Below are 17,202 nucleotides of genomic sequence, written 5' to 3' on the forward strand. Positions count from 1 at the left end.
TTAGATTGATAAACACTTTTTCAAAATAGGCATTTGTAAATCTGTCGTCGGTTCGCTGTTAACGGTAGCCACGTACTATAGGTACCGGTTAGACGACGCTTAATTTTATCGAAAGTGTCTTAATAGGCTCATTACGGACATCGGATGTTTTTGAAACGCAAATCATGAAATTTAAAATAGAAATTCATTTGGTTAGCGTAAATGAATTTTGTGTAAGTGTCTTTTTGGTTGATTTACATTAAAGAATCTGTTTTTAGCTTCGTGCCACTCGACTCTACAACACAATACCGTTCAGTGCCACGTCCGTCCGAAGTTTACCTTATAGGTGACATAAATCGGAATTTTCAGTTGTGCACTGGATTTTAGAGTTAGATATAGGTTATAGTTAAGTGAAAAGAAAATGTCTTTGGTCGAAGCGCTTATTGGAGCCAATAGAGCTTTGTTCACTGTTGTACTGGCTACCCCCAAAGATGATGATGACGCTGAGGGTACGAAAGAATGTACCCGAGCGATAAGAAGAATCCAAAAGGAAATGCGTGCTACAAAAACGGTGGGAAAAAAACGACGTCAGATAGCCCAAGTTAAATCGTTTCGGAGTCAATTTAAAGGAATGTTGAAGAGAGGTTCTGGAAGTCGACCAGTGACTGCGAGAGATCGCGTTCACTGGGATGACGTTAATTCAACATTTGAATAGCGCATATCTAACCTTCAACACAAGGACGTGCAGAGTTTTCTGCAAGATGGTTTCGCACTATTTCGACGACGTGTCAATAACGCGCTGAAAACGGACCAGTCCGTTAAGATAAACGCTGTCTTTGGGGGAGAATTCCAAATCAAAAAGGCTGATCAAATCCAAACGGAAATTAAATATTTTAAAACTTCGAAAACAGCAATCTACAAAGATACTAATTTACAACGATGGTTTGAGAGAAATGTTGTATTGCCAATTAAAACCCAATTAGAGGAGATCCAAGAAAAAAGATTCCGGACGGGTTTTGAAAAAAATCCTAAATTTAATGGTCAATATCAACAAGTTTAATCTACCTCACGCCGGAAGTTACCTGAAGTTACCGGAGTCCATAGCAAGAAAGCACGTCTGTATTAATGTGCAAAATTTTGATGAAATGTGCTTTGCCTGGGCCGTGGTCTCTGCTCTATTTCCTACCGGATCAAACTGTGGAAAGACTTCCTCTTATCCCTCTCCCCAGTCTGTTTTAGTCTTAAAGGTGTCCAGTTTCCAATGACATTGCGGCAAATTCCCAGATTCGAAGGTCAAAATAATGTATCGGTGAATGTCTACACGCTGTGGAAAAAATCGCCAAGTAGGTTTCAAATTGTTCTTGCTTATCTGACTAAAGATAAAAAGGTCAAGCAAGTTAACCTTCTACAGGTACAAAGTCAGTATTTTACCGAAAAGGACCCCATCGATTTTAAGCCCATTATGTACCATTATGTATGGATCTCAAACTTCGAAACATGATAGTAGAATATATTTTTGCGAGCCTTGCTTGCATTATTTTGATTCCGAGGAGAAATTAGCGAAGCACGCCAAGGATTGTGAGAAGAGAAACAACAATTTTGAAATTGCCAGGGTTTCTGAATAAGGCAAGATTTTTGAGCAATTCAAGGACTTTAAGGACAAAGAGAAGATTCCCTTTATTGTTTATTCCGACACGGAATGTTTATCAGCGCCATGTTCCGTACTCTCTGGCCTATTATTTTAAATGTTAATTTGAAAATTGTAATCTCCAACTTACGGACACCCACACCGTTCCTGTAGTGCTGCATAATCTTTCCTCGTATCGATCGACTTGCTACCTGTAAGAAAGGAAAAGTATATTTTCTTTACGTGGCACCAAAAAGACTACCTTGTGAAATTCCGATCCATCGACATTTTCGCTTTATGGCGAGCGGCCTGGATAAGTTGGCGACCAATTTGACGGAATACCGTATACTGGAGTTCGAATTTAGTGAATTGTCGGAGGAGCAAGCAAATATGTTGAAACGAAAAGGTGTCTTCCCTTACGGTCTTGACTTGCCTCTTATATCGGCATTCTATAACATATTGCAGGATAAACCGTTGACTAAAATAGATTACAAAGATGCTCATGAAGTCTGGGAGAAGCTTGGATGTCGAAATTTGCAGGATTATTCTGAACTTTATATGAAGACGGATATCTTGCTCTTGGCAAACGTTTCTGAGAAGTTTCGAGAAACAATACATAAGACTAAGCAAAAACCGACGCAGGAGGAATTCAGAAGTTTTGTACAAAGCATTACATAAGACCTATGGCCTTGATCCTGCACATGCGTATACACTGCCGGGATACTTGGGGAGCTGCATGTTGTATAAATTAAAGCAAAAATTCGATCTACCCTCCGACGTCCACATGATTTTGTTTATCGAAAAAGGAATGCGAGGAGGCCTTATTTAGTGCTCCAAATGATATGCGGAAGCCAGCAACAAATATATGCATTCCTCCAATCCCTCCAAAGATAACAAATACTTAATGCATTTCGACGTCAATAACCAATACGGGTGGGCAATATCTCACTACCTACCGTACGGAGGTTTTAATTGATTGGATGAACAGCAAATCGAAAATCGTGATATTGTAAATATATCCCACGAATCGGAAGTCGGCTCCATCTTGAAGGTCGATTTTGGAAATTGCGGATTTAACTCTATGTCTCGAATATCGCTGTCCTCCAGGATCCGAAAATCAAGAATTAATGACCATCTTTTACGATAAGCAGGAGTATGTCATTCACTATCGTAATCTAAAACAGGCCCTACAACTGGGAGCTAAGTTAAGAATAGTACATCGAGCCATCTCGTTTAACCATCCGCCTTGGTTAAAAGCCTATATCGACCTAAACATTGCACTACGCCGGTCTGCCAAAAACGACTTTGAAAAGTTTAAATTGATGATCGGGAAAACAAAGAAAAACATACGGAATCATTCCAACGTTAAGCTTGTGAAGAACTTGGAAGGCCACTACGGTGCGGAAGCTCTGATTGCCCTACCAGAATTTAAAGGTGCAACTAAGATTAATAAAAATCTAGTTCTTATCGAATTTAAAACAATTGACATATATTTTAATAAGCCTACCTGCTGGGATGTCAATTATGGAGATGTTATCCATAGACCCGTATGAGATTTTAAAAAAGGATTGGTTTGGTTATTTTTTTGCGAGATTTTAAAAAAGGATCCGTACGATATACCCACAGTCAATAAAAAGGATTTGGGGTTGATGAAGAATCAAAATAATGGACGAATCATGTCTCATTTTATCGGACTTAAAACTAAGATGTACCCCACAAAGCTATATATAAGCAAGAATTGATGACTGCAGAAACAGATCGATAAACATTTGAAAGTGAATTCAAAAATTTTGGTGTAACGGAGAGTGTCGAACTAAGATAACGTTTGAAGATTTCGTCGATTGTTTGCAAAATTTCGCTGAAAAAAACATATCTCAGAATTTAATGAGAGCGAGCAAACTGGAGTCGCACACAGTATCCGAAAAGAAGATCAGGTAAAGTCCTTGCGATGATAAACGACGCATATCAAAGTCACCGCTTGATTGTAAATGTTTTTATCGGTTTTGCTTTAAAAAAAAAAATTCCTAAAAATCGAATGAGGTGCGCTGAGTTCATATTTGACAGCCTCGTCATATTTAATTTATTTAATTCTATTTACCTATAGCGTTGTGTACGTGTCTACCGTTAACTGTCAACCGACGACTCATTCACCCTATGTTTATTGCGTAAGTCAGAGGTCGTGCCATAATTTGCGTTTTTTTGATTTAGAAAATTCCGTCTATTGCTCCCCTAAGTAAGTAGGTATTTAACTGCCAACCGCCTAAAAGTAAGGCTAACTATGCTTCAAATGACCTACCAACTTTAATTGAAATAGACTGGATCACTTTTAATTTAGTTTATTTATGTAATTTTCCATTTGGTTTTGTTGACGTTTAAACAAAGTGATGGGTATATGAATTAATAAAAGAATTAGGGGGCATTTTAAGGAATTGTTAGAAATAACGAGGTATTGTACAGGAAATGTAAGCATTATTTATTGTGAAGAGCTAGAACTATGCCTTTTGTCAAAACGACCTTGGCGCTGGATCACAACAAATAGAATTCCGTATGATGTCTTTCAATCATTAACAAAAATTCAAAGCACAAACCACTAATTTAACAGCCGTAAAAGTAGTTGTTTTCCACGCCGAAGTAATTGTCAAATTTGCAATTTTTATGATCCCACGCGGTCATATTTCTATAGCCGTAACCGAATCGGCAACAACCGCCTCCGGCGGCGCAACAGAAATCGTTCAAAGATTCATTAATTTGATAATAGTTCTCGTTCCTGTAATTCTCGTACGAACAGTGCGGCGCGTTCGCGTACGACTTCCTGGTGCAGTACTCGATGCCCGATCCGAGTAGCGCGTTGCTCAGTAACGTGGCCGTTGTTTGACTCAATTCGATGCTGAGGATATCGATAAATCTCGCTATATCCATCGGGCGACCTTCTTGGAGAGTCTGGCTCATCGCCGAGATGTAATTCCTGGCCAGCCGAAGCGTCTCTATTTTGGATAACTTTTGCGGTGCCGAATTCATATCTGAGTGGGTTATCTGTACCGGCATGCATCTGAAACCAAACAAAATATTTGCTATACGGGGTGATTCAAATTTTAAGCCATAAACTGAAACGGGACATGTTACGTTTCTTTTTCTTTTAGCTATACCCTCGTACCTCCGCCTGGGGTCGTTAAGGGATGATAGCCCCAATTTTGCCGCTGCCACTTCCAGCCCCGCATAAAGGGAAAGGGCTGTACACTCTAAGACTTATTGTTGTCTTGAACGTTTAGCTAATACTGTAAAATAGTTTCATAAAACAGAAGCTTGATTTCGCACGATATTTGTTAAATTACATGTTAGTATAAAAGAAAGTTTGTGATAATATTTCTAAATTTTAAAATGAAATTAACAAAAAATTGTAATTTATTTTACGGATTTTATAAAATAATGTGATTTTAAAACATTTATAAATATGTAAATATAAATATGAATAAAAAATTGTAATTTTTTTACCAAACGACAAAATGTCGTTCTGTAACAAAGGTGAGAATGAATTTAAAATCAAATTCCACAATTGGTTATTCTATTTTCAGAAAACCTACGCACACAGACTGATACATTAATGCATTTTCGCATTACTATCCGATTCAAAAATCATTCCTTATCAACTCTCCTGCTTACAGAACCGTAAAAATATTTCAACCTAAGTCTCCGAGCAAAGAATTAAAACACTTTCTATCTACTATTGTCTCTAATAATTTTCACATTAGATATATTAAGCACAAAATACATACTATACCATAACCTTCATAAATTCGAGACATTACTGACGAAATACATATTCTATGTAATTTATGCATATGTGGAGAGACAGCACCAAAAATATCAACACGATATGAAATCGGACATCATCTGAAAATTCTTGCGTGTAATGAATTTTTCTACCAAGAAAAATCCATCCACTGAAATCTATAAACAGCCCATCAATTTGAACCCCAACTCCTATTAAAAAGTATTACAGTGACCTACTGACAGAAAACCGACGGGACTATCTTGACGCACGAATTGAGGTGGAAGAAATAATAGAAAATAAAGTAGAAGAAATTAAGAAAGTAAGAAAAGCTCTTTAAAAAATAAAGAACAGGTCTCAGGACTAGGAGAACTACTTATCGACTTATTGAAATATGCCGCAATAACAGCGTTCGGTAAAATTTGAGTGATATTTAATAAATGCTTAATCGTGATCAATAAGAAGGCAAATAGAAATGAATGAAGAAATTATAGAGGAATCAACAGAACGTCGTGAGCAAGAACACTCTCCGGAAAAGTTCTAAAAGCTAAAATAAAAAGGGGAGTTGGGGATATTGAGGAACAAGGTGATTTTAGACCAGGAAGATCCTGCACAGATAATATATTTCAAGCAAAGGGAAGAGAACTTTATGTCACTATTATTGATTTGACTTTGGTTCTGCCCGCCTTCAAAAATTATGGATTTCCGTCAAGGAAGCAGTCGTTAACATAAATGCAATTAAAACGCTATACAGAGAAAACCAGACGAAAGTAAGAATGGGAGACCGGACCTCTGCACCCTTGCAACAGACAAAGGAGCGACACAAGGTTACTGCCTTCCCGCACCCTTCTTAAAATGTCCCTATGTGCCGCTCTAAAGCAGTGGAATAAAAAGTGAAAATACTCACCCTTCTATTCGCAGATGACCAAGTTGTTATCACCGAAGATGAGCAAGACATGACATATATGCTTAACACGGAGGGTTACAATAAGTGGGTTCTGGGAATAAACACAGAAAACACGCAAATATTGTTATAGGAAGATGGAGTCAAGATGCAAAATTGGAAAAGGGAATAATAAAAAATCTAATTCAGTGTACAATGTACTATTATTGGATCCCAAGCATACCTTTTTTTTGGGAGGAACAGTGGGGATTCCTGCTTGGAATCTACTACATATGCAGTTCGAAAGGTAATGCCAGAGAGCCTTAATGATCTGTAAGGTGGCGACCACGTGTCACTCTTTCTTTGCGATATTTCGAAAGCGTTTTTTACACTCTACCATTCAAAAATTTTCTACAAGAAATTTCCATCTTCTGCGAGTAACTCGTTATCGTTTAAATAAAACTAAAAATAACTTTTTAAAACTAGCATGTCACAATGCTTTTATAAAAAATATACAAGCTTTGAGTGAAAAAACCTTTCATAGGACAATCAAGCCAGTGTTTATTAATAATAGCTTCCATAGCAATAAAGAATATTTTGATTATAAATTCTAATTGGCGCCATTTATCCATTTGTTTGTTTATGCTATATTTTTGTGTTTTTGTACATATATTTATTTGTACAAATTGACATGCTACATACAATCTTGTATTACGTGGTTAAATAAGTAAACTAAACTAAATAACTCATAAAAAAATGTAAAAAACAAACAGTGGCGATGGCCGACGAAATTTAGAATACAGTGTAAAGAGGGGAAAATCTTAGAAAAACAGGAATAAATACTGAAGAACAGAGAATTGAAGCAAATGATTAAACACAGAAATACAAAGATTGACTAGAGCGATAAAAATAAACACTTACAGACCATATGTCTCGATACATAAAAGCCCAGTGATCTATTTAAATACATTAAAGAGATCACAAGAGAATTTAAGCCTAAAACATGGTCGATAGAGGATGAGAACGGAGCAGTGGTCACTGAAATAGAAAAACTCATGCAAGTTTGGCTACAACATTTCATTAATTTATACATAGAAGTAGAACCTATACAACAGCTCGAGGTTCCGTTATCGATCGAGGATATAGAACAATATTAAGAAGTGAAATAAAACATGTGATTCGACATCTGAAAAATAATAATAGTCCGAGCGAGCATGACATGAATATTGAAATCATCCCGCGAAAGGTATCGATCTCTTGTGGAAAATTTATAACCGAATTTGGCGGAGAGGATAGTGATCACGCGATAGGTGTACTTCTATTCTCATACCGTTGCATAAAAATGGACAAAAAGTAATAATTATAGAGTTAGTATTGATTTCTCATCCAAGCAAGATCATATTCAGGATCTTGTTGCAGAGACTTATAAACTTCTTAGAATAGCAAATTCCACAGAAATAGGCTGGTTTTCTGAACAGAAAAGGCACCAGAGATGTGCGACAAATTATAGAGAAAACTATATATGGAGAATATACATAACCTTCGTGGATAAGAGCAATGCACTTGATTGTGTCAATTTGCGGTAGATGGGAACACCTGGATATGTGATTTTCCTATTAAAACAAATATATAAAACTAATGAAAGTGGATTTGGAAGACCTATGAACCTTTTAACTTGAAATGTGGTGTACCTTATATGGAGAATATATCATATGGAAAATCTGGGACGGTTGGGAAGGTGGATTCGTCATAGACGGCAGAAGGATGGTCAATGTGACACCCGCACCACGCACTTATTGTCAAAGGCGAGCAGGAAATGTTGAGTTACTGAACGAGAACAGAGAGTGAGCTTGGAGTTTGGTCTTAAATTGAACCGTCGAAAAACGAACCTTATGCTAATTGACCGCACCTGCAGCATTGAAGAAATAACCAGCATTCAAGCTGTCGGGAACATTGAGAAAATAATCTACCTAGCTCTTGTTAAATAAAATTTGGAATGCTCGGCATATCGCAACTTCAACAAAATGCAAATTAGTCAACACTATCGTTTTTCCAATTTCCCTATATATAGCCGAGTGCTGGACCTTGAAAGTCACAGACATTGCCAAACTGGATGCCTTCGAGATGTGGGTCTGGAGAAGATTACTGAGGATACATTGAACATCCCATGGATCCAGCATATCTATACTAAAAACCAAAATCAAACAACAGATTCCTTAGTATTTTGGACATGTCAGCAGGAGGAAACATGACAATCTCTGAAAACTTGTAGTACAAGGAAAAGCTTTTCAAAACCGTTGCTGGGCTAGGTGAAGCAGTTTACAGAGAAAGAGAGAGAGAGAGAGAGAAACCTTGACTCACTTTTTGCCCAGAATATAATATAATATAATATAGTAAATTCTATCAATGTTTTCATGAAAATAATGTGCTTCACAGTACTAATGGACTGTCTTCTTATTGGCTTAGTGAATATCGTAATCGTAATAAATTATTGCGAGATGCTGTAGCCAAGTTTGTGCAACAACATCTAGCGATAGTCTACAATTACATCGTCGAGTCTATTCTTCATGCTGTACTGGGATCACACCGTCCTAATTGGCCAAACTGTGAATTACAAAAAAGATCGCCAAGTACGGCAGATCTCGCAAGCATGACTGGAGAGACAGTGGCAAATGGACACCGCAGTAATCCTTTTTTCTAATGTTCAAGATTACGTATTACATAAATAATGAGCTATTATCTTGATTCAGGTTTAAAGGCCGTCGTCGGTTGGAATTACTTCCTAACGTTTCGCTAGCACGAGTGGCGAGCTTCTTCAGAGGTCCTTCCATCTCCGATGTTGGACGTAGACGTTGAACGTTGGACGTTGAACATCGGAGATGGAAGGACCTCTGAAGAAGCTCGCCACTCGTGCTAGCGAAACGTTAGGAAGTAATTCCAACCGACGACGGCCTTTAAGCCCGAATCAAGATAATAGCTCATCAACGGGCCGCGAAAGCCTTAACCAATTTACATAAATAATGTCAATTACATAAGTAATGTTAATGAACCAACGCATTTTTTCTTAAATCCTCTGAAAATGCTTGTAGCCTCAAAAAAAATATTTTGAGAGGTGCCTCAATTTGGTTAATTTGCAATTTTTTTTATTACGTATTAATTGTGAACTTTGCTATTTCACGCTTTTTAAATATTAGTTTGTCCAAACTGGGCAAATTATTTTTAGTTATTACAAATGTTGTGCTGCTGGTTTTTAGGTAAGAAATGAAGCGTGTAAGTATATAGATGTAGACAAGGTTTGTACAATTTCACGAAGTCGAAGCTTCAAAGAGATAAATCCATTGACCGGATAGAGGTCGTTACATTCGGAGAACAAGTACATTCATTGTCTCAATGATTCACTTTTTTTTTTCAGAGGAAATTCCATTAATGTAGGACATTGAATGAATTGATGAATTGGAAATTATTAAAACAACTAATCACTTTAATTTTTTAATGAAAAATATTATCAGTAAAAAAAATGTATTTACCCATTGCTGGTCTGATGTTGCCATAGACATAATTCGAAATATTTGGATTCTGCGAGGGCACCGCGAAATTTTACGAATTTTAATATTTAAGTACGAATCTGCCCAATGAAGACTATTTAGACAAATAATTAATATAGGTAGCGTCATGGTTGATATTCTAGAATTTCAGTGAATGGACCAATAGCCCAAGGTTGCCGTGTTTAAATTGTTAAATTAAAAAATTAACCAAGAAGTGTCAATTTTTTTAGTTTGATCGGAGCTAATATATTGTAGGTTTCCTCCGAATGACAAATTGTACTATATAAAAAATACGAAGAAATGACATAAAAAATCACAGTTGAAACAAAATTACTCATCCAAGTTTTTATTTTCTTGATCTTACAATAATTAAGACCTGAATTATTTGTCCATCTCCATAATTATATTTTCAGATTTATTGTTTTAACAAACTACCTTTAGTAACGCCGTTGTCATATCACTTTCGTTCTCCTCTAACTAGTTTTCCTATTGTATGCAAATTAGTGTGAAGCTAATTTAGATTCGAGGTGCGTTGGTCTTAACAAATGTTTAAAAACTTTAAGTTGTTCACCCTGTTTAATGAACCCTGTCATTGCAAATTTATATTTTTTTACTTTTTCGCATCCAGAAAATTGTCTAAGAAAATGAGTTGAACCAGAAGGTAGTCTTGTTGATGATTTCAGGCTTTCAAGGTTTCATTGCAAATAGATTATTTAAGCAGTTTTGTCTATAGGATTAATCATCATAACAATGAAATTCCCTTCATTCTTGAATGCATATAAATTACCCTTCCTCCCTAATTGATTGAGTCGGAAAAAGGTAGTTTTGCCACCTTTTGAATTTGGCTTTATGGAATGTACCGGATTTTCCGCTGAGGGCAACGAGGTATTGAGAAAAGCGGATGTTCCTACACTCAGAAAAATATGCGTTTAAAATGCACAAGAAATCACCTTTAAATAAATCAACCCTTTTCTACAATTTAACTAATCGAATTATAACGTTTTATGTAGTTTGGTTTATAAATTATTAGTTTACTCGTTTGACATTTCCAGTTTTTGCGCCCGAAATCAGTTCGAACTGATTGTCTGTGCCCCACAATGAAACAGCATACGAAAAGCTTTTGAGTGTAGTGGCACTTAATTATACATATTAAAGTGCAGGAGCTTGTTTTTTTTTCATTTAAAATATTAGACTTGATAAAGCTTGGAAAGTTATGGTTTGGTCCGATGCTTTGCTAAAGTGTTTTTTTCATAAATATTGCTATATTCTTAAACGTTCTACCACTATTAGTTTTATACGAACCGGGAATAAGTTTTCTTGAATTTTAAAATCGTGGAGTTAATAAAGTCAACTGAGATCGTAAGTGAATGTGCGACTGCAACTGCACACCCTTAACATCAAAACTCCGTGAGATTCAAATCCCGTTAATCTTCAACCTCGGTCCGGAAAATTCCTATCTTAAAAGCTCGCACACAAACGCAACCACGTACCTCCTTAACGTGTCCAGGGCCGCATTCAAACCGTGCATTCTGTTCCTCTCCCTGGCGTTGGCTTTGTAGCGTCTCATTTTCACTTTATTGTACACCCTCGACCTGCCGTCTTTTTTCCCGAGGCTTTCCATGATGCCGTCGACGAAAAGCTTTCCCGGGGCTAAAAAGCTCTTTATATAAACTCTCTCTTTAACGCTATCTCGCTTGTTTGTTCTTCCACTTAAACATTTTTACGCGATGATTTTGTTCGGGGGCGACAAGTGCCAGCGACCAGGGCCGTCACGCGAATATCTTCGTCGATAATAGCAGGTTACACTATGACTTTAAGCCATAGCGACAATTAATCTACACCTCCAACGTTAAACGCTTTGATGTAAATGAATAATAAAAGTAATAACCAAAAGTATTGCGGAAAACTTTTTTTTTTCGAATTTAAAAACAAAAATATATCGACAATGTTGACTCCAAAAAACCATTCTTGGATTGTAAAGCGGTGTATGTTGGTCAGATTGGTGGATGTCAGAAAACGCCCGTTGCAGATTATAAAAAAACAATTAAACCAAGGCACCGGTTTTAGAGCATTTTCCTACCAAACACATTGACACATGACCGAAATTCGAAAATTATAAGAGCAGTATTAGTGAAATACCTTTAGCAGAAAAAAATTGTTCTCAGGCGCATTCATTATTTCGAAAAGTTTTCAGTTTTAATTGTTAATTGTTATGTATAGTCGTAGTAAGTTTGTTCAAAATATTTGGAGAGAAACGGGACTCTAAAACGATTTCAGTTTCCTGCGTCATTCTTTTTTGACCAACGATTCCCAAATTTTTTAATTGGTTTTGGTTGGTTTCAGTTATATCCCATGCAGTGCTCGCAGGATGACGTAATGAAATTGTAATTAGCTAGGATATTAGAAAGCCATAAATACGCTCTATAAAATATACAGTGTTTTCTAATTGAATGTCAATAAGAGGGGGCGGTTTTTGGGTCCATTTTAAAAAGAAAACTCTGTATGACCATGTGTCCGAAACATCTTAACTTTTGAGATACAGGATGGTTATGTTTTTATAAATTTATTTATTTATTCAATATATATATATATATATATATATATATATATATATATATATATATATATATATATATATGTATATATATATATATATATATATATATATATATATATATATATATATATATATATATATATATATATATATATATATATATATATATATATATATATATATATATATATATATATATATATTAAATAAATAAATAAATTTATAAAAACATAACCATCCTGTATCTCAAAAGTTAAGATGTTTCGGACACATGGTCATACAGAGTTTTCTTTTTAAAATGGACCCAAAAACCGCCCCCTCTTATTGACATTCAATATATATATATATATATATATATATATATATATATATATATATATATATATATATATATATATATATATATATATTTTCACGTATTGATTCACGGATGGAAAAATGTGAAAACACTTCGAACACTGGAGCGCGAGCATTGAAGATGCCAAGTGAGATTTTGGCGAAACGTCTGCAGGATTCCAGTCAGATGCAGGATTTGCAGGATTCCAGTCGAATGCAGGATTCCAGAAGGAGTTCAACGAGCGAACGGATGATATCCCGGAATATAGTGTCATCATATATATATATATATATATATATATATATATATATATATATATATATATATATATATATATATATATATATATATATATATATATATATATATATATATATATATATATATATATATATATATATATATATATATATCAACAATTTTTTCTGGAATCCTATGTTTGGTTGAAATATTACCTTCTTGTCCAATATCACTCCGAGATTTTATTCACATTGTTACTATTGACACAGGGAGTAGGGACCCGATTTCAAGTGATATATCAAGCGTTGAACATCTTCCTGTAACTTTACGCAGTCCATAGGTGGAGTAATTTGTCTGAAAATTTTTACGTCAGCATACAGACAAAATTTGCTATGCTGAAAACATTTCACTACATCATTAATGTAAATTATAAAAAACAAAGGCCCTGAATGGGAACCTTGAGTGACCCCGGAAGTGGAAATTTTTATCACGAATGATTTTCTAGTATCAGAAAGTCAATTAAAAAAAAAGTGTAATAAAACGTCATTAGATGCACAAAAGATATACATAGTGACCCAAGTATTCCTTGGGTCACTCTGTATACATAATCACACTGACCAATCAAACACATAACCACTACTGAATTAGCTAGAAAGTGTTTTATCATTTTACCAAAATAATTTACAAAAATTTCCCATTGTCTTTCTTTTTCTCCCTTTCTTGAGCATTTCTGAAACGTCCAATGAATATTCGGCATCAAATTCATTCGCGGATTTATATAGATTTGGATTGGATTCTTATCATATTCATTCTAGAATTAGAGTCATTACCTCCGATGCTGTTATTCAATATTTTGATTGGTGATTAATTGCAATGACTGAAAACAATTTTCGTTTAATGTATGAACAGGAGTTATTATTATTAAAAATTTTTTTTATTGATTTGCATGCCTCCACCTGTGAATACAGTCACTTTGGAAAATCTCTTTGATTTTATTGTATCTTTAGAGACTTTGTATGGCAAAATTGTATCAATATTCGGTGATTTAAATATTTCTGCGTAGTCCGACTTCCTAGACACTGCTACAAGTCAATGTGTTAGATTGCTTAGCAACTTCATGCACTCCCAAAGTAATTTGGTCAGAAATAGTAAAATTATGGATTTAGTGCATAAATCTCTAAACAATTACATGGCTGAAGTTGCAATTCGTCTGTCACTTCAATTTCATCATTTCTTAAATAGAAAACATGACATTCCTATGTTGTTGGATAATAATTTTAATTTAAAAAAAAACTAACTTTCTGCTCATTTTAAACTTGGACTGGTTATTTCTTTCCCATAATTATTGAGGATGCCTGCTTCTTGCTTTATGATGAACTGTATGAAATTTTTGATATATGTATTTCTCGTTTTGGAAAGTCAGCTAATTATAAGTATCCTCATTAGCTTAATTCAAATATAATATACAATATAAAAAAGAAAGCCGGATGTCATAAAAGGTTCAGAAGTACGGGTAGTTCCTCAAAATTTAAAATCCCTCAGCTTTCAGATAAAATCCGAAATTGAGGACTATTATAAAAGCTATCTACTTGAATATGAGAATAAAAAAGTTTCTAAGTTTCTAAAAAATGTTAGTCGTTTATTAAAAACAAAAGAGAAATGTCTTTGGCACTATGTTTTCGCCATTCATTTCCTAACGAGGGTTCTCTCAACAATTTTAATGGTGTTCGTAATTCACACCACTTTGAAAATACAAACATAAAGATATTTTGTTCTGCATAAACCGCTTCTAATAATTGTAATTTGTGTCTGGGAAACCAAGTCGTTCCTGGTACATGGAAAATATTAAAAATTATTTCCGTACACAAAAAAGACCGTAGGTCACAAATCACAAACTATTGGGCTATTTCCCCTATCTACAATTTCTGTCAAGTCTTAGAATCTCTCCTATAGGACCAAAAATTTCATGTTGTTAAGATTCAAATGGTTCCCAACAACTTGGATTTTTTAAAAAAGAAGATCCACTATTACCAATTTAACGACTAGGTCTCAGTTTATTTCTGAAGCTATTGATAAATGTTCGCAAGTGGACGTCATATATCTTGATTTTTTTAAAACCTTTTGATCAAATAGATAACGAAATTTTAATCCACAAACTCAGTGCTTTTGGTCGACTGTTAATTTGTTTTCTTCATATTTGTCTAACCGCACTCAGTACGTGTATATCTATGGTCACACTTCCGATGGTGTCAGTTCTTTGATAAATGCGGATTTTTTTTTTTTTTAAATCCGCTATTCAGAGGATTGTCTTACTTTCCAGCGCAGTTTGAAGCAAATCAACAACAAAATCTCTGGCGTTCTAAAATTCTTTGTGACTTGGGAATAATATTCTACTCGAAATTATCCTTTGTTAATAGGGTACTGGCAAGAGTCTCAAAAATCTATGGATTAATTGCACCAGAGACTTTAAAATTACAAAAGTGATAAAAATAACGTCAGGTCTAAGTTGGAGTATGCATCCTGGGTACAATTGTCATGTTAATAGCCAAAAAAAAATCCAGCCTAAGGTTTTGAAGTATGTATGATATAAGTTGCACAAGGCGCTTCCCATGCAAAATAATTAAATAGATTTGGTTATGTGCCTCTTATTGATGGCCACGATTACCATTATTCAATGATTTTATTTAAATTTTTAAATACTTTGTTTGATTACTCTGACCTGTTACATAGACTAAATTTTCTGGTTCCCCGTATTAACTCTAGAAATAGTAACACAATCTTTCTGCCCACACCAATTTTCACTTATTTTCTTAATGTAAAAATGTAATGTAAAAACGTTATTGTTCCATTAACTACATTTATTAATTGCAGTCTTGTCCTATTCTCTTGTTTGTTTAATAGAGTTAATACTTATGTTAGGTTACACTTTAGATTAAGTTTCGTGATGTCATTATTACTTGCAATGCCTTTGTCACTATTTAATCATTTGTACCAACAACCCACCTGTTAGTTGACCTTCATATCTGGTTAGGTTAAATAAATAAATAAATAAATAAATAAATCATTCTGCTGTAGTTAATTTAATTAATCTTATCAAGACCTTTGCACTACATAAGAAAATCGCAATAGGTGACATTTAAGCAGAAATTACCAAACTATCCATTGAAAAATTCACCTGAAAAATATCAGTGCGATGCGTTATAAATCGCACACGACCTGAAAATGTCGCCTGATACACATAATGAACCTACAAAATTGGACAAAAATATTTAAAATCTTTTTTTCTTAGAGAATTTAAACAAAATTCTAATACGTAAATATGAAATTTTTTTCTTAAAATGTGCTCAACGTTCACGAATCATTAAAGAAAGTTCTGTACATTGTTCTCTCCAGTGGATTACAAATTATGCAAAAATGTTCCCGGGAATTTCGCTCGGCGAATCGCGAAACCCGTACCTGTCACGGTATTATCCCTTCATAAGGCAATAAGTTGATATATTTTATCCGATCGGACCATATGTCGCATCAATATGGCACGCTTCGATCGTGAGAAAAATATAGATTAGTTAAGCCGCCTGTTTGCTTTGGAATTGTGAACGGTGGTGGCTCATTACGCGCATTAATCCGACCGGAGTATATATTGTTTTTTCGAAAAATCCTGGGCATTAATTCCTTTTTTTGTATTCAAGCTACTCTTTTTATTGTAACGATTTTAATTTAAATTAACATATCGATAATATGATCGCATGCATTGGAGTATTATCATTTATTACTCATTACTTAAATAATTGTCCACTTGTTTCAGTAAAATCGAATGAAAAAATCGAATTGCGATTACTTAAACTTAAATACATAAAGTAAATTTAAATAAGATTCATTTATTATCTTGTTTTTAGGATGTAAAAGTAAAAAGAACAGTTTTCTAGAATTTTTTTCTGTAGAACACTAGCTGGTAACTAAAAACTGGATATTTTCCTTTAGATAAAGATTTTATTGTTCACAAACAAGTGCTCGATTTAACCGGTGCAGTGGTGACGTAATTAACCAAAATATTATTATAACCTTAATTATCGGAAAACACCCTGTAATATACACACATTTATACCGCAATATTCAATCAGCAATACAATAAATACCATAAGCAATTATAAAAATTGCTGAAACCACAACCCCTCTATAAAAATGTAGATAACGACTATTTCACAACGGTAATACATTAACTGTAGCAAAAGCAAAAAGAAAAATACATATACGTATATATAAAA

General features: G+C 34.5%; 1 protein-coding gene across 1 annotated transcript; it reads right to left on the minus strand.

The window, feature by feature from the left end:
• Positions 1–4,201: 4,201 nt before the first annotated feature.
• On the minus strand, positions 4,202–11,421 carry LOC132698020 (neurogenic differentiation factor 1-like). The gene is made up of 2 exons (XM_060663850.1): positions 11,294–11,421; positions 4,202–4,655 (listed from the first exon to the last, which is right to left on the minus strand). The coding sequence occupies exons 1-2, from the start codon at positions 11,368–11,370 to the stop codon at positions 4,202–4,204; spliced, it is 531 nt and encodes a 176-aa protein (XP_060519833.1). The 5' UTR covers positions 11,371–11,421.
• Positions 11,422–17,202: the final 5,781 nt, after the last annotated feature.

Source organism: Cylas formicarius, unplaced genomic scaffold (genome assembly GCF_029955315.1).
Source record: "Cylas formicarius isolate icCylForm1 unplaced genomic scaffold, icCylForm1.1 PGA_scaffold_2__14_contigs__length_35257938, whole genome shotgun sequence".
NCBI classification, from domain to species: domain Eukaryota; kingdom Metazoa; phylum Arthropoda; class Insecta; order Coleoptera; family Brentidae; genus Cylas; species Cylas formicarius.

What these genes read in the sequence shown, in the direction of transcription:
- LOC132698020 (XM_060663850.1), bottom strand. Translation starts at nt 11,370, where the DNA reads ATGAGACGCTACAAAGCCAACGCCAGGGAGAGGAACAGAATGCACGGT. An exon ending in GCCCTGGACACGTTAAGGAG is followed by an intron (nt 4,656 to 11,293) that starts GTACGTGGTTGC and finishes GTTTGGTTTCAG; the next exon opens with ATGCATGCCGGTACAGATAA.